The sequence below is a fragment of the Protopterus annectens genome, chromosome 8.part0, assembly GCF_019279795.1.
Source record: "Protopterus annectens isolate FY-2018-M chromosome 8.part0, PAN1.0, whole genome shotgun sequence".
Lineage (NCBI taxonomy): Eukaryota > Metazoa > Chordata > Ceratodontiformes > Protopteridae > Protopterus > Protopterus annectens.
This window is the reverse complement of record NC_056741.1, coordinates 699233596-699256461: the sequence shown is the minus strand read 5'-3', so window position 1 is coordinate 699256461 and position 22866 is coordinate 699233596. Positions and strand designations below refer to the sequence as shown.

The 22866-nt window shown below is 39.5% G+C and overlaps 1 protein-coding gene across 1 annotated transcript in view; it reads left to right on the top strand.

The window, feature by feature from the left end:
• The window catches only part of LOC122808982 (calmodulin-like protein 8), a 172508-nt gene that overhangs the window by 29885 nt on the left and 119757 nt on the right, over positions 1–22866 (top strand). The window contains exons 3-4 of the mRNA XM_044080148.1: positions 1444–1598; positions 10806–10936. Of these exons, the coding sequence (XP_043936083.1) occupies positions 1473–1598; positions 10806–10936 (257 nt within the window). The 5' untranslated portion in view covers positions 1444–1472. The remainder of the gene's footprint in view (positions 1–1443; positions 1599–10805; positions 10937–22866) is intronic.

Here is a 22866-nt window from a genome sequence, read left to right as displayed (position 1 = left end):
AACTTTTAAAAGTTCAATCATATAGACTCTGCCATATGAGGCTCAAAACTTTAAATGTTCTATCTGCTGAAGAGGACTCCTGCATATTTGTGTGTGTTATAATGTGACATTAAACAGTGTTTTCATTAAGTGGAGTTTGCTCTTATCGCTTCCAGACCCATCTTGCTTGTGTTTTCAACGGTCGAGTATTTTCAAATTGTTTGTGTGTGTTATATATATATATATATATATATATATATATATATATATATATATATATTATATATATATATACAATTTGCATACACGCACAATATTTTGTAAATGTGTGTATAGTGTAATATATATTTTTGTGTGTATATAATGTACATCTATAATATATAAATATAAAATGTATTTGTGTTATATATATATATATATATATATATATATATATATATATATATATATATATATATATATATATATATATATATATATATATATACACATGTGTGTATGTAATATTTTTGTGTGCCAAAATGGATGGATATAAAACAAAATATTGCACAGATCTTGTGCTGGTTCAAGTTGTTCAGTCTCTCTTAACCTGTAACAGGATATGGTAAAGTTTTTTTGATACTAAACTGGAAAAGTACACCTGTAATCTGGTAGTTTATGAAATCGCTTCTCCCCTTACTACAGTTATGCATGTATGTGCAAGAGAAGTTAAATGTTGCAGCTGAATGAAAAAAAAAGTGTTAACATGGACCATGGCTAAGGGTGGACTGCTATCCTAAAGTAGGGTTTCCACTGCTTAGTTTGAGTAACACTGTATGATCTCGGTGTCCAAGTCAGCAACACAAACTATAGACTTAATCTTATCCCGTTTTGTATAGTGATGTTAACTCTTCTTTTGGCATCTTCCCCCATGTAACTCTGTTTATTGGCCAGGTACACTTGCTGAGTGATTAGTGTGGCCTGCTCTACAGATCATCTAAAGTCTCATAATAAAAACTTGCCCTGCCTTTACTATGATCAGCAGAGTTGATTATCTGAGCTAATTGGGAGCAAATATTTTTTATCGTAACACTTGAGTAAGATGTCTGCATACTGTGCACTTTTTGGATGGTCTTGCTTTCCTATTTTTTTGGTAACAAAACCAAGCAGATTTAAACTTAACATTTACCATTGCTTTTATTAGTTTCCTTGGAACCTGAAGTCCCCTCCTTTTTTCATGTTTTTCATGCCAAGTATTGAAATCTGAACAGTAGTTGCATATTGGATCAAATTGAAATGGCATATCATTACATTTTGGATCAAAATGAAACCTTATCCTTGCATTTTATCTAATTTCGCCAGCTATACTTGAGTTGGAACACTACAGTCAGGGTTACACTTTTTGTTTACTACAGTATTTCTCTGGGTGAGGTAGCTGTTAAAGTAAGAGGTGTCGTAAAAGTAATTTTTTTTTTTGTCTTGCAGGCATTGTTTAGAAAAAACATTGATTCAGAATGTCACTGGCGAATTATATCCACAACATAATGGCCTGCTTTCAGAAATATGCAGGCAAAGAAGGTGACAAAACTAAAATGAATAAAAGGGAAGTAAAGCAAATGTTCAAGGAACAATTGGGCTTGGTGAGTTTTTCTTTTATATTTATGGCATGCAGGTAGTGACAAGATTGCATTGCAGGTGTTTCCTGTCCCAACTGTTCTACCATGGAAATTTCTGGGGCAATGCATGTCCCAGCCTTCTATAAGAATGTTGTAGGTTTCTCTGTATTTATGATTTGGATGGGCTATTTTAGGTTTCTGCTGTGAAATGCTTATCTGAAGCGCGCGCCCATTAGATCGTGTGGCTCTTTTTAGTAGGACTAGGCACTATTGTGGTTTTCACAGCTTTAGATTGCACAACATGTGCTTATGGAAGGCAGATGTCCGGGCTATTAAACAGTAACGTTAGTATAAATGAAATGACTGCAAAGCAACACCTGCTTTTGGTTCGCAAGTACTACGCTAAGTGTCCTTGCAAGCCATTCTAAGCTTGGCCAACTTCCCTTTAAAGATGAAAATCCAACCCTGTACCTTGTGTCTGTAAGGTAAACACCTTAACCATTATGCCAATTGACAGTTCTTCCATTTTTTTCTGATGGAAACTGATGAATCTGAAGAACCTTAAATGTCCGAGTAGGCTTGGAAAGAATCACACTTTAGCACTAAAGAAGTTGGGTTCAAATAGGAAGTGGAACAAAAGCTCCCCACTGTGATGAGGTATGTTTGTTTTTTTTTTTTTTTTTTTTCTCATTTCAGCCATCTCTTTGCCTATTCTGTCCCCAATCAGAACACAAACTTGGTTCTGGAAGTTCCCCCAATGCCTGCTCTGCAGGTGTGTTCTTGACACTGGTTCCAGCACCATCTCTTGTCTCCATTTACTTGGTACCAGTTTACCTAGCACTAGTGTTGGTGTTGCAGCCTTAGTTTTTAAAAACTTTTCTTGTCTGATGCTGTTTAACATGTCTGAGCAGATGCCTACCATACAGGCATGTATTCACTCTAAAACAATACCTTAATACTGTTTCCTTCCTGCTAGACCAACTCACTCAGTGCCTTTCACCATTTTCACTGGCCACCACTAGCAGGTATGTGTAGGACATGCCTTTTTGCTTCCCTGTAAGGTTCTGTCTCACCCTGTGCCCTCTCCAGAAAAGCATAACTTTGCTTGATAACTAGCTGAAGTCTCAAGTCCTAGATGCCTAAAGTGCCTAGATAAGGTGAGACATGTGGAATTTCCAAGTCTGTAGATTAAGAGCACAATACTCTTTCCACTCAAAGATGCTACGTTTTAAGGAAATTATCCACATGTAAGATGGGTTGACGTTCACAGGTTCATAGTTTCCAATGTAGAGTTGATGCATGTACCACAATGTGCTTGTAAGCACTTGCTTTTCTGGGCCACGTCCTGCCTCCAGAAATGCAAAAACAAGTCTGGTATAGGTTGACTCTACATATGCTATTGAATTAACTGTCGCTATCATCTCAATCTTCCATTGCATATGAAATGAAGTGATGTAAAATCCCTCCAGTGTATCTTGTACTGATTTAATGCAGATGGCAGTAGTGTTTGTGATGCCATTTTGTTATGCAAAAGTGTAAGGGATCAAGGAGGGTTGGATGATTGGTAGCATGGCAGTATCAAGGAAGTTCTTCCTGAGTGATCCATGTTTGGCTGGCGTTCTGAGATTAGTGCAAACACTGACTGCTGTTCCCAGTAATGCTCACTACATGTTTTATCCTTGGGAGAATTCAGTGTGGACAACCCCTCCCACAAAGAATGATGTGACTGTTCCTTTTGGGAGTTCTTTAAGAACCAGCCTCATTCTAAGGGCCAGGACTCTGGACATGTTTCCTAAGGATATAATTACTCTACCTTGTACTTGAGGCAGGGGTTCTGCTACACATGTACCTGCTCTTCCAAGTTGGAATTGTTGCATAAATCGCAACATGTTGTGGAATGAATGCCCAACTGCTCCTTGAAGGAGTCAAGAGCAAGACCTCCATGGCTGCCACCATTTTGTAACCTTGTGGTCTAGCTGGCTTGTAGTGCTGTTCGTAGGCTGACTGGCAGCATGAGATGGAAGGGGTCCTGTTAGTTTTGAGGGGCATGCAAGTGTGCTCCTTGTAACTATGAAAAGTGTAATTTAGGAGAAATACATTGCTGTCCTTTGGGAAAAGAGGGAAGTTGGTAAAAGAAACTAGTGCAAGGAGCTCGCTCTCCTGTAAAAATGTTTAATGTAATCCTGATTTTCCTGCTTTTAGTTCTGAATTACACTTATTTGAAAATCTTAGTATCAAAACTACAGTAGGAACTGATGCAGAACTGCCATTCACCAGCTCTTCAGAATGAGTTCACTAAAGCAGTCTTACTTGATGTTCTTCATGTTTTACTGTTGCAGTCGTTACATTTGGGTTATCTGCTTGCAGGTAGCTCTCAAGTCGGCCTGATTAACTTAGTTTTGGGTCCTGCGTCTGTTGCTGTCCCTTCTTCCATGACGTCAGGTCATCAGGGGTATAAAACATGCAGCCAACACCATTACATCAGTCTTTCGGGCACTGTATGGCAAGAAGCAGAAGCAGTTCACAAGTGCTGGTCGGCCGACTCATGAAATTTTCATTTTCGAGTTTCAGAACCGAAGTCTTCAACTAAAGCTAAGTACCCCATTGGGGAAACTTTTTTTTCTTGCTCCTTACCGATGTCAGTAAAAGTTAATAATTGCATTACTTGTGGAAACCTAATACGTCCATAAATTTTCATTCGTACTGTATTCCTTGCCTAGGCCCTGACCACGACGTACCTTGCTGTCGGTTTTGTGCTTTATTTAATCAGCACACTATCTGTAGTCTATATTTTCGCTTCTAAATATTTTGGTTCTCTGTTTAATTATCCAGAAATGTCGTCAGTTAGCCATCCAACTACCAGGACTCTGAAAAAACGCAAAGATAAAAACAGGCCGCCGAGGTCCAAAACTGCTGATTATGCTTCTCCTAAGCCAGTCGCCAGTACTCCAAGGCTCTTTTGCAACCCCTGATACCCGCTACTTCTGATTCGCAGGCCTCTCTAGAGACCCATTCGGAGTCAGGTATGCAGCGAGATGCTTCAACTATGGAACCCGAGGATGTCTCTACCTTGGATGGGTCAGGAGCTTCTGTGCAGCCACCGGCTTCTGAAGGTCTATTCAGGCCTACAGACTTGCATATTAAATCGAAGCCTCCTTTACTTAGGCCTAAATCTCAATTCATACCTAAAAAAAAAAAACTATGCTCAAGCCTGTATGCCTAAAAAAAACAAATGATAAGAATGGCTGAACATCTGATGACTCTAATCGGGGGTAGCCACCCCCCCTTCTAAGAGGCCTAGGACTGAAGTTGATTATAAATCTTCTGATCAGGATTCTGTTTTTTTTCTGGTCTGGATTTGCCCTTTATCTACTTATGAAGATTCTGATGCAGAGGACTCCATTCCCTCCATACCCCTCAAGTGTACCTCATTACGAGGGACCTCATTTCATTTGGGTCTTAAAAGTTCATTCCTCATCCTTCCTCCAAAAAAGTCACGAACACAAACACACACACACATTCAGTTTTTTTTTCTTTTTGAAATCCATTGTGAGATGGAAGGTTGAGAGCTATGATTCCCTCCACTTCCCCTCCTGAGTATTTTTCTTTTGGGGAAACCTTACATACTTTAAGGGAGCATTTCCACTGGGAAAGCCAGGATTTTTCTGATCAAAAAAAGAGGCTTGGGGCTTTCTTTCTCCTATCTCAGCATAGGCCTGTAGCTATTCCTCCTGTACTAGACATTGATGTTTTTTCGGAATCTAGTTTGGTCCCTGATTCCCTGCCTCCTGCTCATGACAGATACTACAGGGCCCCTGAGTCCCACAAGTTCCTTTTTAAAAATCCTATTGCAGATCCAGAGACTTATTCTCCGGGGCCCAAGAGCATTAAGGCTTCTACTGCTAAAAATCCTACCCCTTCGGATAGAGACTCCAGGGTGCTGGATAGATGGGGTAAGAAGGTTTACACTTCTGCAACCTTGGCCATTAGGGCTTTAAACTGCCAGTTTCAGATGTAAGTATCCGCAACATGTTATTGGACTGCTTAAACAGAAAATGATTCCTGACTGTGTGGAAAATAAAGAATTACATGATTTAATGCATTCTGCTGAACAAGTTGAAAAACATACTTTACAATGTGATTTTGATTCATTAGAGGCCTCTTGTAGGGCTGCTGTTACTGGGTCTCTGCTCAGAAGGCATGCTTGGCTTAAGGAGCAATCTTTGCCTGATCATGTTAAAGCTAAATTGTTGGATGCTCCTTTAAATCAGGACCACTTGTTTGGCAACAAGGCTGAGGAAGTTCTTAAAGATGGAAGATGAAGCTAAATCTATGCAAACTGTTAAAGATTTTTTACAAGTGCAGCCTCCTAGATTCAGTAGGCACTGGCCCTCTAAGAATTGGTCCTTTCCAGCCCCTTCCAGGTCTTCTCAAGCCAAACCCAAACACAGCAAAAACCCCAGGATTCAGTCCCAGGGGACATGGAGAACTAAGTGGGGGGCCTTCACTTCCAAATTTCTAAGCACTTATCAACTGACTTCCCCTTTGAGGGGAAAAATTGCTCTTCATGCAAAGAATTGAACTCTACCCAGGACAAATGGGTTTTAAATATAGTGTCCCAGGGATACAGATTTTACTTCCACACGTTGCCAACACCAAGCAGGTGGCTGGACCTACCCCCAAATCAGTGGGCAGAGGCCCAAAAACAAGTACTTTCTTAAGCATGGGGGCTATTCAACTGGTACCAGAAAAGGGACTAGGTTTCTACTCTACTTTTCCTGGTACCCAGAAAAGACGATTCATGGCACCCTATCCTGGACCTGTCTAAACACCTTTTTCGAGATTCCAAAAGTCAAGATGCTAACTTCTTCTTCAATTACTTCTATGCTAGGCAAAGATGCCTGGTTAGCAACACTAGATTTAAAAGAAGCATACCTGCACATCCCGATCACGGAATCTTGCAGAAGATAACTACATTTCAAAGTAGGCTACACGCACTAGCAGTTCTCTGCACTGCCCTTTGGCTTATCACTTCGTCCAGGGTACTCACAAAGTGCCTAGCCCCAGTTATTGCATTTTGCAGGCAAAGAAATATTCAAGTATACCCATACCTCGACTATGTCTTAATTCGGGCAGAAAGCCAGGACATACTTTTGAATCATCTGGCCTTTGTGCAAAGGGTTCTAATTTGTCTGGGGTACACCATAAATGAAAAATTGCAACTGGTACCCTGTCAACAAATTGTATTCCTGGTAGCAAGCTTGAATACAACTTCCCAGATGGCTTACCTCATGACAGAAATTCGTTTGACAACCTACTTCAATCTGCAAGACCAGTACTGCAGGCCTTGGGGTTCATGGCCTCCTGCATTCTTCTAATTCCATATGCAAGACTGCATATGAAGAAACTACAGTAGTATCTAAAAAGCCTATGGTGTCAACATTCTCGGGACCTAGAAACAATGATTCCTATCATACCTTGCCTACGCCTAGAGTTCCTTTGGTGGGCAGAGGCCTGGCACCAAAACAAGGGACTACCTTTTACACCACCCCCTGCTGCCCAAACCCCAACAGGCACAGACTATGCATGGGGGGCTCACCTGGCAGGTAAGTGCATTTAGGGCAAATGGAACCCAAGTCAAATGCACCTGCATATCTTTCAAAAAGAAATGTTAGCTGTACAGAATGCTCTGACCGCCTTCAAGGACCACATTCTTCCAGGACAACTAATGTAAAGACTGACAACACCACTGTTAAGTGGTACATAAACAAGCAGGGGTACACATTATTACTCCCTCTGCTGACTAGACACGGCATTGTGGAACACAGCCTTGAGCTACCAAGTGCACCTACAAGCTCAACTCCAGCCAGGAAAATTAAATACACTGGCAGACGGACCAAGCAGAAACCTCACCTCATGGACCCACACGAATGGAAACTGGAACCAAAGACTTTCAACATGTTGTCAAGCAAATGGGGGAGCCCAGATATAGACCTGTTTGCCTCTCCCCAGAACTACCAATTGGACAAATTTTGCACAAGGACTCCCCACAAGCAAGCCTGGAAAGTGGATGCTCTTTCCTATTAGTCTATGCCTTCCCCCTCTGCCTCTGCTCTACACAGTACTACTAAAAATCACAGGACAAACCAAGGATGATTTTGATTGCTCCAGACTGGCCGCGCCAACACTGGTACCCCCCTTCTGCGCAGTTTGTCACTTATCTCCATGGCACCTGCCTCAGACTCATTCCCTGCTGTATTGGCAGGAGAACCAATTCTGCACTCTCAGCTTCTAACACTGAACCTTGCAGTCTGGATAATTACTTAATTTCCTTTACCATCCCTCAGCAAACCTGTGATGGATATCATTTGAGAGGCAAGGAGGCCTAGTACTAGAAAATATGCTGAAAAATGGAAAAGATTCTGTGCCTGGAACTCATCTCAAGGGATGAGCACAGCAGCACCCAATTTACCTCATATTTTACAATACTTAACCGAGATGCTTCACAAGGGCCTGTCTTTTTTTTCCTCCATTAAAATCCATGCCTCTGCCATTTCAGCTCATTATAACATGGGACTTCTCTTCTTTCATCCACTGCTCAAGCAGTTCCTCAAAAATTTCACCCAGGAGAGCTCCAACTCCAGCCTGGGACCTTCTCTTTGTCTTGGAGGAACTCACTCTACCTCCTTTCGAGCCAGCTGCTACTGCAGACTTAAAATTTCTTTCTTGGAAAAACAGCTTTCCTTTTAGTAATCCCTTCAGCTAGAAGGGTATCTGAATTACAGGCCCTTATGGCAGTGGAGCCTTTCATCATCATTCATGCGGACAGGGTGTCCCTCAGAACCAAGGCATCCTTCATGCCCAAGGTGGTATCCATTGTGGCTCTTAATCAGTGCATTCATTTGCCAACCTTCTTTACCAATCCACAGAATAAAGAACGGATAATGCATTTCTTAGATGTGCACAGACAACTTAGATTCTACTTGGACAGGACTAAACCTCAAAGGAAATCTGAACAACTGCAGGGGCAGAGGGGAAGGCTATTTCAAAGCAAACCATTTCTAAATGGATAAGTCATTGCATTAATTTCTGCTATAAGCACCATGGAAAACCTATCCCCCAGGGGATCAGACCTCACTCCACCAGGGCTCGGGGGATCAGACCTCACTCCACCAGGGCTCATCTACCTGTACAGCCTTTCTCCCTACCAGCAACCTCCTAGAGGCTGCTACCTGGAGTTCTGTACATACTTTCACCAAGCATTATCATTTACCAACTTTCTCTAAATCCAGAGCTGGCTTTGCCACTGCAGTCTTGCAAGGCCTTATAGCTGGCCCTAATGCTATCTAAATTCCTCCTCCCAACCATAGCTTTGGGAATCTACCCAAATGTAATGACTGCAACAGTGAAACACTAAGAACATGGTACAGTTGTGTACACTTAACATAAAAATGTAGATGTTGGAGTGTATTCACTGTTGCAGTCCTGGTTACCCTCCCTTCAGCCCCCTAACTTTTGGCTATACCTCTACTTTCCTTTACTATGCTTAAAAGCCTTTTTGGTGTATTTGCTTTTTTGTTGGAGGTATATCTTTGTACTTATATTTTAATTGCTTCCCGTTAGGGGGGCACCTGACATCTGGGACAAGAAAAACTGATGTAATGGTGTCAGCTGCATGTTTTATACCCCTGACAACCCAACGTCATGGAAGAAGGGACAGCAACCAACGCAGGACCCCAGACTTTAATCAGGCCGACTGAGGGCTACCTGCAAGCAGATAACCCAAATGTAATGACTGCAACAGTGAATACACTCTATAACATCTACATTTATAGGAAGTTGTACACAAATGTACCTTTCTCTCCCTGGTTGGGTAAATGAATAAAAGGTCAAATGTTTCCTTTAGTGGGAATGTGGGATCTACCATAACAAGAGTGGAAACTGCCTCTTAAAACTTCCTTTTTAGTCATATTAACATAAGTTTGACAAGTTATGTTGGAATTTAAGGTTTAATTCTGTTATTGGCAAATGCTTTGCACAACATGATCATCAAAGATGTGGCAGAAAATACTGAAAAGACCTGATATGTTCTGCTTTGGCTCTTCTTTTTTTTTTTTTTTTTCTCCTGTAGAGTAAATTGGTTATACAGTTTTACATGTATCTGACCGTGCAAATTTCCTGTAGAGTAAATTGGTTATGTAGTTTCACATGTATCTGACAGTGCAAAACAGCATCCAAGGGAACAGGGGTTAAAAACTTCAATTTCCTAGTCAGTAGTAGTCTGTCTTCTGACCCTATTATAATGCTAAAGTTGCTGGTCCCTGAAGTTTCTTTTTACTGAAATGGCCTTTGAGTTCAGCATTCCTACTACTGATAGGAGTTTAGCATATGCTGAGTTTATACTACTAAATCTTGCATGACAAGAAAAGTGCTCTTGCAGCCATAAGGACAGACTAGGAAGTGAAGTTTTCATTTTAATAAAGGATCAGGCTACCTGAAATTTTTAATGACTTTTTGTTTAATTCAGAAACACCCTCTTAATGTCTACAAACAATCCATTCTTTTTGTCCACTTTATGTAATGTAGTCTTTCCATAGCTGCTCTGACCTTGCTACCTCTTCAGGCAAGTAAAAATGTCCCTGATCACATTGATTACTCATAGAATTAAGTCTTCTGAATAGGCTGCCAAACTTATTGGCTTAAAACCTGTAACTGGACTTTGATGGTTTTACCAGAGTGATGCATTTACCTCCTGACCATGGTTTACTTATGTGATGTATTTTGCTATGTGCATCTGGCACAGATTATGGCACAGGAAGGAGCTGCACACTAGTTTACCTAAGGTTGAATTCCTAGAAATTGTTAACAGCAGTGTCTCTTGTGTCCCCTAAATACTTTGTTGCCACACTTATGTATGGCTATAACACTTTGTTACAATTGCCTTCCACTTCAGTGGACATACTGGCTCCATGTAAACACATGTAACTTATCTCTACGGGGCAGTCTGTGGTGCCTGATAAAAAAAATCATTTGAGACTAGTTGAAAGACCAGTTTCATTTGGAGTGGTTTTCAAAGTGATATTTCTAACAGACTGCCTTTTAACACGTAGCTGACATTTAAATAGATGTATTGAGCAACTTTTAGTAAAACCTGTTGCCTGAAAGAAAATGATGTTGAAAGAAGCGTCTGTGTACACAGCTTAATTGTCTTTGCTTTTCTCCCTTCTCAAGGGAAACTTGACTTGTGAAGAGTTTGATAGCTTCCTGACGAAGTTGGATAGTAATTCAGACCAGCAAGTGGACTTCATGGAATTCGTATTACTTGTGGATGCACTTTGCCGAGTAATATCTACTGAAACATTGTAAGTAAAAACCACTTTGGAATATTATAACATCACTATTGCAAGATTTGTCCTATTCCTAACCGGAATTAGTTGCTGGCTGCTTGGTAGCCTGATGTGGCCTGATCTTTTAACGGTCAGATACCCCAATGGAACACAATGTGCAATTTTATGAGGTATACCTGCTAGTTTAATTAAATTACTGCTGCTTTAACCCCTTCTACTTTCCAAAAATCTTAAATACCTCAACTTGAATAAAAATCCTTTTTGATTCTCTGGTTGACTCAAGATGGTCTGCACTCCTGGATTCTACATTACTGCAATCTGGATGTAATTGATTGTCCTTATTGTCACTTGCTCAGTTTGGTAGACTTCTCTTTTTAAAAAAAAAAAAAAAAAAAAAAAAATGAATTGCAGAATATGCAGACCAGTTGGTGATCCCCACACACCAAGCTGCACAAGCGGATTTTGACATGGGCTTAGTAATTGCCTCTGCCCTGAACCCCACCTTGTGTAAAACCAGCACTGCTCATAGGTGTATACGGAAGGTTGCTGCACTTGTGTGTGGATATGGGGAGGGAGGGTGTAATTGTGGCTCACCACCAAGGTTTTAGAGGGATGCTAATCTTATGTTAGGCTGGACCAGTGTGATCATTGAGTCAAGTTAGAGATCAACTTCAGAGGGGTGCACAGAAGGTCACTGTAGCTTTTATAGGAGCCTGTCTCCAAGAAAAAAGTTGGAAACCTTCTTGTAATTACTGTTAACCATTTTCCTCAATCAGACATCTGAAATGAATACGGAGGGCTATTTTTTGGAGGGAGAGCAAATGGGGATGCTGATATATATAATATGCACACTAATATATAGATATATATATATATATATATATATATATATATATATTCATATATATATTCATATATTATATATTCATATATATATTCATATATTATATATTCATATATATATTCATATATTATATATTCATATATATCATATATTGTATGTTATATATTCATATATATATATATATATATATATATATATATTTATATATATAAAATATATATGCACATTTTATATAATACACATGTGTGTGTGTGTGTGTGTGTATATATGTGTATATATATATATATATATATATATATATATATATATATATATATATATATATATATATATATATATATACTGTGTGTGTGTGTGTGTGTGTATATATATATATATATATATATATATATATATATATATATATATATATATATATATATATATATATATATATATATATATATATATATATATATATATAGTATAATTCATAGAATGTGTGTATATGTAATCATCTTTGTCCCAATCTGACATCAGAAGGGTACACACAGAAGGTGACTGCCCTTTGGGGATGCGTGGTGAAGAGGTATGCTGTATATGAATGGCAGCAGCAGCTTGAAATATTTGAATGTGGGCATTTGTGCCTTATTTTTGAGGTTGTGGGTAGGGTCCGATACTGTATCTAGATATTTAATATCCTCGCATTTGTTTTCCTTTTCAGTTTACTATGAAGTGGGTGTTTGATCAGTTTTCAGCATTAAAAACTTGGATACAAAACTTTTTCCCTTTAAAGTAAAAAAGTAAGATCAAAAATCCTGTATATGGAAAAGAAATGTATTCCGGTTACTACTGGATCTGATGGCTGGAAAAAGATCTAAAATGCATGGCAGAGCATCTATATCAGCATTACCTTCGGTGCTTAGCCGTCATCCAATCCCCAGCTTAGTTAAGTTGTTGTGTGCTTGAAAGGATTCTGAAAAAACAAAGTTGAAGAGGTAAGCCTACATTTTCATTCAGGTCATCATTGGATGAAAATGTGGTTTTAAAATACTAAAATGCATCTAGAAACCACCTGAATTCTGGCAGCCCAGAGACATCCAATTTTATGTATTTACTTCCACTGCATTTCTTTCATCGTAGACTTGCTGTGTTAGGATGTCCTGAAAAGATGCAGGAAAAGCAAAGTTGAAGAGCAAGACTAAATTTCTTTCCTTTTATCATGGTTTTTGTTCAAGCACTAGACAAAATAAATACTCTAATGCACCTCTGAGCATCAAGGACCTCCCATGGTGATGGGGCCATTCCTAAGGTACCAGTTTACCTAAGGCTGGCCCCAGTTACTTTCTTGCCAGCCAATATGACCAAAACCCAAAGACACAAACCTAGAAATGAACCCTTATCACCTGCTCTCCTTTTTTTTCCCACCACAACCAACTCACCACTCCATTTTGCAAGTTATTGCAACCATGACAACCAGCTCCCCATCTTACTTCTGTCCTCTGTCGCAACATCCCCCTCCTCCCCGTACATTTTCCAAAAGGTTTTATTCTTTATGAAATTCATTTGTTCAATTCTATATTTAGGAAGCTATATTGAAATCAAACAGTGACCTAATCTACACTTGCATGCAGCAGCACTTCATATTGCAGTGATGTCTGCTATCAGGTTGGCAAACTTAAACACTACAATCCTTTTTAACCACTAGTGATCCCAACATCCTAGCCATCATCAAATCCTGATTTAAAATCAGACACTCCCAACCTCTGCTACCACTTTTAAAATCCTCTTCCCATTTATTCAGTGCTAGGCCAGATGAGATCAGGAATTGACCATCTACTCTAAGTGTAAAATATTTCATGTTACATAAAATCAGACAAATAATTGATCCAAACAGACTTTGTTACATTTTTATACTAGCTGCCTGCCTCCTGCCACACTCTGATATATTTCTAAATGTGATACTTTTGATCAGTCATCTTAGTCTCATGTTACCCATACAAAAATGGACTTTGTCAATTTACCAAATCCATCTTTCTTAGAATAAAAAAATCCTTAACCTAGAACCTGTACAATTAAACTTCACCCTAACCTAGAACCTGTACAATTAGACTTCACTTGGCCATTTATCATGTAATCATTCTGTGCTAGATCTCATAACAATGACCTTTCTTCAGTAAGACCACTACCATGCAACAGTCATCCATTTCCAGATAATCTTTCATGCTCATTACCTTGCCTAAATTTATTTTATAATTTGATAAGTAGGCAAAGGAGCTGATATACTAAACCTTTTGGTCTCAACCCAGGACAACCCACAATAGTACAGGAGCCTCACAGTGAGATTAGGATGGTTTGACTGTGTACAGATTTAAGGTAGTAGTAGGTCCAGTCTAGTAGCAAGTAACCACCGCAATAACACTACTTGCATTTATAATGGGAGGAAGCTGTCAAGAAGTCACTTTCTGTAATCAAAAGCAAGTATGTCCTTTCCAATCGGCTAAAAGTACAAATGTAAATATTCAAATACCTGATTTTTAATGCATGTTATATGAAGAATGCAGAGAGGTGTGGTGATTTGTTTTTTATCAGAGTCCACAGTTTTTGGTCATATCTGTGGTGAATATTGTTATCTGAGTCCATTTTTTCGTTTGTGAATATTGAAGGATAGAGATGTTTGTAGAGTTGCACTGAGGTATTCTTCAGTCAGGTTAGGACTGAGTTTAATGCCTTAAGATTACTATAGGTAGTGACAAAAGTGGTAGAATACTGTGATATTGGTCTTGTGTTCTATATTCAGTTTGGATTTGGCCAGTTTCATAGGTCTGAATTTAACTTTGAGCTATGTTGCATTGATGTTGCAAGCTTCCAGTAGATGCAGTCTGGATGCATAATTGACTTGTGGTTGGGTAGGTCTAGTATATTATGTTGTCATGGACCACAAAACATTCAAAGCCATAATCAAACTGGAATAACCATCTTTCCCTTAATGGTACAAAAATATAGCCATTTCAATTGCTTAATCTCCAGGAAAACCCAACTGCACATTCCTAAGAAATGTAGCAAAGAAAAGTCCGCCTTCTCACCTCCACCCAAATATCTACAGCCAAAGATTCTGTCAGTTTGTGAAGAACATAACTGATAAGATTCTTACCAAAAAAAAAATTACAAAATAACCATTCCAATATTCTTTTGCTCTCTTACTCCACAAGAGTTCCTACATGAGGTCACTAATTCCCCCCCCCCCCCACACACACACACACACACATACACACAACACACCTCCCATTCTCCAGTGACAGTCGCACCTTTGTAGCCTCATCACACTTTAAGGCTAATTGGATTATTCCTAGGCATTGAAGATCTACCCACATGGTATATCCCAGTCTTAGTGGTATGAGGATGTTGTCTTTACAGTCCCCTACCCACCTGCCTGACTTCAAAACTTCATGCCCCAAACATTGAAATCTGCACAACGGGCTTCTCTCTTGCACAGGTATGAACTGTAGCCCTAATAAAGTATGTAAGAAATTATTGAAGGGAAATGTAGAGATGCCAGTTTACCAAGGATTATGGCTGTTGTACTGGATGAGGCAAGTCTGGATGTGTTTGTCTCCACTCAGCAGACAACTATATATTAAGGCAGTGACACCTTCAAGAACAATGTACTTAAGTATAGTGGAATAAATTGCTCACCAGAATTTCACCAAAATGGAAACTGGTTGTTCACTGTAATGTTTTTTCACAACTGACTAGATTTTGGTCCAAACCTTCAGAGAACTTCTCTAGAGTCTCCTTTTTTCAGCAGATACAGTTCAAGTGGATTCATATTTTAATAGTGGGCATCTGTATCCTAGATGCTTGTCAGCCTGGCTTCTGTTCCTTTAGTGCCAGATAATTCTTGTTCTCTTTGAATAAGAATTTTCTATATAGCTGCTTGGACAGAAAGTGACTGAATATGCTTAATTGCTATCCAGGCTGTTCACTTTGGTTAGTAAAAGACCTATAGTCCTCAACTTTATTCTTTATTTTGGGTGCAGATTCTGGGAAGAGGACAGTTTCTTCACTCTTCAGTAATGGCGGGCCTCTGAGGAACAAAATGGGTAAACTGTTAGTTGGACTGTTCCTTTGCATCACTTGACCGTTAGCTCTGAGAATGCATAGCTTTGCTGGTGAGTTTTGTTCAGTATGTGATGAACAGACTGTGGTGAATCAGTCCTCCAAGCCACACAGTACCCAACTTTTCTTAAAAAAAAATAGACAAAGTGAACCTGGATGAAGCCCAAGTTTCATAAGTCACGTCTACATTTGGTCTTAGAAGACTTGCATAAATCTCTTCAAAGTGCTGCATTGTCCACAAAACCATAAGTCCAGATATTTTACATGGTTCAAGAATGCAGACCTCTGAACAACCCATTTGGCTGATCTGGTTGTCACTTATTTTACCAAAGGTGCAGTTCAAGGTAGCATCTTAACAGCTGATGAGCAGAAATGTATTCCATTATACTTAACCACACACCTACTTAACTTTTTGTAATGGTTAGCATCAAACATTAACAAACACAACCTATGTAGTACTTGCTTCAGATTTTGCAGTTAAAGCTTTAAGGGAATTACTAATTAGTCTTCCCTTATCTGCTTTTGAGAACCTTTCAGAGTGAAGGACTACTGATCTTATTACAAGTCACCAAAGGTTAGCGAAGTTACCTTATTTGGCTCAGATGTGGATAATTCTAGCACAGTACTTAACAGCTGATAAAATAGCCAACCTTTTCCTAGATTTTAGGACACCTACTCTGTGCAAAGCTTTCCAAGGAACTAAAAGAAAATGGGAAGAGAACAGAAAATGTAGCAAGTCTTTATTGTAATTGCTCAGAGAATGATTCTTTAAAAGCTGTTTCTGGGAGCTGCCGCAGCAAGGTTCAGGAAATAAGGATGGAAATTTGGACTCAAAATAGTTGACACTCATGTCAATCTTTTTTTTTTTCCCTCCCACTCGGAAAATGTTCCAATTTTACAACTCCGTGATTTCAAGTAACTGATTGTAAATAGTATACTTGACCTCCAACTTCTTAAGTGTCTAGATTTTTGCAGAATGTCCAGATTTTTACTTTTGTCCTTATAAAAATTGTGGTTAATGACTGTTTTGAGCTTCAGATTTTGGGAAAATGTATTAACACCCTTTTCCCCCTAGCAACTTCAGTTTATAAGAGCAATTTAAAATGTCTGTATTTGTGCCTTTGTCGCCACCCCAATAATGACTTTGTCCAGATTTCTTATGTTGAGAAATTGAGAGGTCCGTCTGTAGGGTATAGAAGAGGTTTCACTCCTCCTCCTTCCAGAAGGCATTCCCATGTTACATGTCTGTTTCAAGTAATAGATGGGCAGGAAGTAATGCCTATGGAGTAAATCAGTGCATTCATCCAAATTTAATTTATAGTGCTCAGTTGCCTAGGCACTCTACAGTCTGGTAGTAATGTGACTTAAAGCATGCAGTGTGATTTGTAAAATTTTTTCTTTTTTTCAAATGTAATGTTCATTGTTTTCTCTTGTTGTATTAACAATACTGGTCATATAGGAATGAATCAACAGTATTTAACAATTGATGACACATACTTAGCAGGTAGTGTACATCCCAAGGAGTAACATTTACAATAACATTTGCTTTGATAACCATATTCAAGCATGTCTTGGTACCTTATGGAAAACAAAAATATTGAAAGTATACCCTTTATGGGAACTGTTTAATACAAAATGTATAGATACAAATTAAAAAGCAGCAACTACACTATTTACACTTTGTCACCTTAAATTAAATTACAGTTTGCTCCACTCTGGAGTTAATGCTAGAAGGGGAAAGTTATGTTATGAAGAAATGTCTGATAAGTGGGCCTTGGTATTCTGATCTAAGGCCTTCATAATTCATTAAATTCCTTATATAATTCCTTATATAGTCTTCATGTTAAAGTATCAAGTAGTATTTCCCAATACTTCTGGTAATATGCGAGTTTCCTTTGACTTTTTGTAATTATAGTTTGCTTGCTAAGATGTATTTCGTAGCCAAACTCCCATGTAACTTTACATCGGTCTAACCAGTTTTTGCTATATAAAATTTTCAGTAGAGCACACAATGTCAGATGTGTTTTTTTTTCATAAGTGAGGTTCTCTGGAATTATGTGAAGGATTGCAGTTTCCCATGACGGAGTTGTTTTTGTTTATCTTTTTTCTCCAATTTAGATCTTGGCGAACACCAGCGTTTTTGCAGCTCAAAAAAACATGTAGTGTCTGCTACTATTGTAGGACAGAAGGGGCATTATGGGGAGTGTGTATCTGTCTTGCTTAGAAAAATGTGTATGATGAGTATTATTGTTGATCTGGTCTGTATCACATCATTGAACTTGTATAAGTTCGAATGATGTAATAGCGAACCCAAAAGTCCGAAACCACACAATAACACAGAACAGCAGTCCCCCCCCCCCACTTAAACTAGAACTAAAGTGGGGGGCTGTGCCCCCCCCCACACCCTCCCTACTTGCATATACAAACTCCTGAGATGGCACCACAGTGGAGGAAATAGCAAAGTCCCAAAAATGGCCCACCAATTCCCCCCCCTGGGGAAAAAAAATCAGTGTGCCATGGCTTTGCTATTTTTGTGTTTTGGACTTTTGGGTTCGATACTACATTGTCCAAACTTGTGCAAGTTTGGTGTGATATAGACCTTTGTTAATCATGATGTGAGTGTAATATTAAGCTTTTGAAAAGGGTCAGTTTCATGGTGTGTTCTATTAATGTTTGTTTTGGGGTAATGTTTCTTTCCCCCATGATTAATCCTATTAACTACAGTTTAAATGTAACAAATTGTATCACAGTAGTGTGCAACAAAAGCAGCCTGCAAAAGCAATAGTATAAAAGGTGTACAAGCTTTCACAAAAAAATCTCTCTGGCAAGCATCAGTTCAAAGGATAAGTAAACCCATCAACACAGCACATTTTCATGATGAGCACTGGCTCTAAGCACAAAGGACTCCTACCCGACGCACAGTGCTCAGGAAGCACCACTTGATGGGCTCCTTATAGCTGCAAATAACTGAACCCCAAGCTTTGTCCCCCTGTCATAGTCTCAGAATTCCTAATGTCATGGCTGCAAAATGTTCTTGAGCAGCTGAGCAAAACTACCGTTTCTGTGGCCACGAATGGCCACGAATATCCACCAAAATCCATCAGTAAAACACGTTTATCACATGCTAACATTTCACAAGCAGCCAAAGTCCCATGGCCACATACAGGGTAACTGCAGGGCCCAGTTTGGACCATTGTGGTAGAGTTCCTCAGCTGATGACCCTGTCTACCACCTCAACCCTCCTGCACATACTGGCTTTCTGGACTGAACACTATTTGGATTAGATACCAGGAATGCATGCCAATGCTGTCCAATGTAAAGAATAACTTATTTTTGTAATAAAAAAAAAACTATTGGACTTTGGTAGTTCATTCTCTTAGGGGTTTGCTTAACTTGTTCAGGCATACTAATACAAGCGGCCTGTTTTATCCATTGAGGCCCTTTGTCTCCGCAATGCTTCAAGTGGGTGATACTCGCTTACCAGTAAACATGTTCCCAAACTCCTGTATTACTGCCTCACTCTTCTGAACCTGGGTAGGACACAACTGCACCCCCCCCCCATCCCCCATGCTTTTTTTCTGTTCCCCCTCATTTGACTCTTGCTCCGATCTCCACATCCTATGTCTAACAGTTGTGTACACTGTAAATTTATTTGGATATTTTCTGCATGGTAACATACCATATGGATGTCAGCATGTGCACACTTCTTGCCTATTTTGCTGTCTGAATTCTTGTATCACATTTTGCTTATGATTTTGTTCATTTATGCTGCATATCCTGACTGGTACCTCTCTGCAGGCATGCTCTGTTACCACTGTTGCAGTGTTTTTATTCAGTTATATTTCTGCCTTACTGAACCTAAAATGATCTAGGAGGATCAGTACTTTAGCTTTGCTAAACATTAAAAACCTAAACACTGCAATATGTTTGCTAGATACTGACAAGATTAGAGACCATGCTACTCCTTTTCAAATATGAAAACTTGTTTAAAAAAAAACTTCAGTTCCTAGCTCACATTTCCCATACCCAGTGTTTTTCAGATGCCAAGAAGTAGTGGGCAAATGAGTTGGTGGGCTGCATTTAATAGTTGTAGAAGACTGGTGGTGTGGGGGGGGGAGGTGGCACAGAAAGAGCATACATTTCTAACCTTCATTAGGCAGTCTCGCATTCTTCTCTCGTACTACCCCTTTCTTTCGTCATGTGGCTTCCAGTCATTTCCCATACCTGCTCTGTACAGTTGAGATTTCTACCCCATTAATCCCCTACCTTTTTACAGTCATGGTTTCTCCATATAACCAACTATTTAATGTGCTCAGAATGTTTGGCATTGATTTCTGGCCTCTCCTAAGAAAATGTATTGCTCACACATCACCCCACTTATACTATTTGAGTGTTTATTTTGGTTATCCTTTGACCAGGGTAGTCATACTAGGTTAGTGACCTTGTTTTTCATGAGACCAAGATGGTTATGCTAACTTGGGGAAATTTGGGCAGAGCACTGGGAACACTCCCTACTCTTAATAAATGCCTTGGGATTGTCTGCATCATCTGAGCTTCTAAGAGCTCAGGAAAATGGGACCGCTGTTTAATGTCTCATCCAAAGGACAGCACCCCCCCCCCCCCATCCTGTATTGCAGTGTCTGCTCTGGGAGATTAATCACTTGGTGAGGACAAGTCCTGCATGCTTCTGATCTTCCAGCATGCAAGGCTCGAGTGCTTCCTGTTAAGCCACTTCCACTATAAACAGCTGGTTTGGTGTTAAACTGGGTAGGTGGTCTAACATACGTATTCAGGTCACAAGGGCAACAGAGTATTAAATTATGGGATTGTTTAGAGTAATCGAGCATTGGTAGTTTACAAAAAATCAGTTGTGCGTCAAGGAAACCCACATGGGTGTAGGAGTAACATGCACAACCCCGGTTTTTGTGGATTTTTTGTTTAAGCATGTAATGCACTTTGACCAAACACAATTTTTTGCTTTCCCTTCTATTTATGAGACTCTGAAACTGATACCCTTGCAGTACACTTGAGTCAAACTGTTTTCTGTTTACTTTCTGTCCACCTCTGCCTGACAACACTCAAGCTCTCAATTACTTCAGTGAGATTATTATTCTTTTTCCTGTCAGAGTGCAGCATTCATTTTTCAGGCATTTAAATGGTAAACGCTTTTGTCAGAAGTGTGAAATCCCTCTACTGGACCAGTAATCCTCACCACTGGCAACAGTGGGGGATATTCACTGAGAGGATGATGGGAACACAGTATTTCCAGATGCAGCTCTCTGCATAAAATGCAATTTCCCTTAAGAGCATACAGACCAGTCAGTCCGGGGCTGGTTTCTCACTTTTCCTCAAGGTTCCCAGTAAGACTTCCCACTGGACTAGCTATAGAGTTGAGATCTCGGCTAAATGACCAATACCTCCAGCACCCTCTCTGTCCAACCAGTACTTCGTGTTGCTGCCCAAGTAGCTGACACATGCTCTTTTTCAGGTTTGATTTACACCCACACACACCTGGGAAAAGCTGGCACAGGCTTGCTAGCTATGCCTCCTTCCTAGACTAAAGGAGTGACTGATGGTCAGGGTAACTACCCATCAGCAACTTTAAGGCCCTTAAAGGGTGTCCATTCTTACTGTGAAATATTAATAGTAATGTGATGCCTGTGCACTGGCCCAGCAATCGAGGAGCCTCAATCCTCACCACTGACACTAGTGAGGGTCGTCCATATAGGGAAAGGATAATAAATGCACACACAGTAAAGTACAATTTCCCTTAAGGGCACACTGAGATCAGTCAGTCTGGGGCTGGTTTCTCCCTTTCTCTCCAGGTCCCCAGTAAGACTCCTCACTGGCACAGCTATAGGGTTCAGATCTCGGCCTAGTGGGCAAGTTAAAGCCTCCAGCACCCTCTGTCCAGCCAATGTGCTTCATGTCCCTGCCCAAATAGCAGACACACTCTCTTTGAAGAACTGGGCATGCCCCTGTAACAAACCTCTCTAACACCTCTAATCCCTTTCTTCCACCCCTCTACCTCAAATTACAGCCGAATACATTGCTTGTAAACCTATATCTCAGCTGTATAATTAGCCCCTGTTATTCAAGGGTAATGGCTGCTAGCTCAACTATTAAAATACTTGCTAGTCTTTATGGCACCAGTGATGCAAGTGTTGTACCATTTAACTAAGCACTTAATTGTAACTGTTTTCTACTATTGTTAAACAATACCTACCTATACTTGTAACTTGTAATTTAATTGTTTTTATTGTGAAGCTTTTCTCCCTGGGCCTTCGCTGAAAAAGGACCTGTGTCCAGTTGGATTTTCCTGGTCAAATGTAAATAAGTACATTTTAATAATAAAGAGCTTGTACAATCACACACACACTCCTGGCACAGGTTCTCCAGCTTTGCTCCTTTTCTGCACAGTCTAAAAAGTAGTACCAGCTGCCAGCACCCACTAATATTTATCAGCTACTCAAAGGCCCTTAAAATGACTTGGTACAGCATCACCGTGTGTGTGTGTGTGTGTGTGTGTGTGTGTGTATGTATATGTATATGTGTGTATATATATATATATATATATATATATATATATATATATATATATATATATATATATATATATATGTGTATATATATATATATATATATATATATATATATGTGTATGTACACATATACATTGTGCTCTTGGAGCTTAAATTATCTCTGCACAAAACCGCCACAGTTGAAAAGTTTAAAAATATTTAATAATAAAAAAACACAAGACCATACTTACTACACAGTGTTAGTCAAGAGTTCAGAACACTTTGTCTAATCTTCCTAATTTCTAGCTATATCTGAGAGAACAGTTCTAAATAACTTGCGTATAGAGCAAAGCAGTACTGGTGATGTTGGATGTTCTCAAGACAAAATGCTCTGAGCTCTCCGATTCTCTCTAAATTAATAACAGAGCTGCTTCACATGACTTCATTCTTAACACTTCTCTGATGTTCCCAGGCTAACAAAC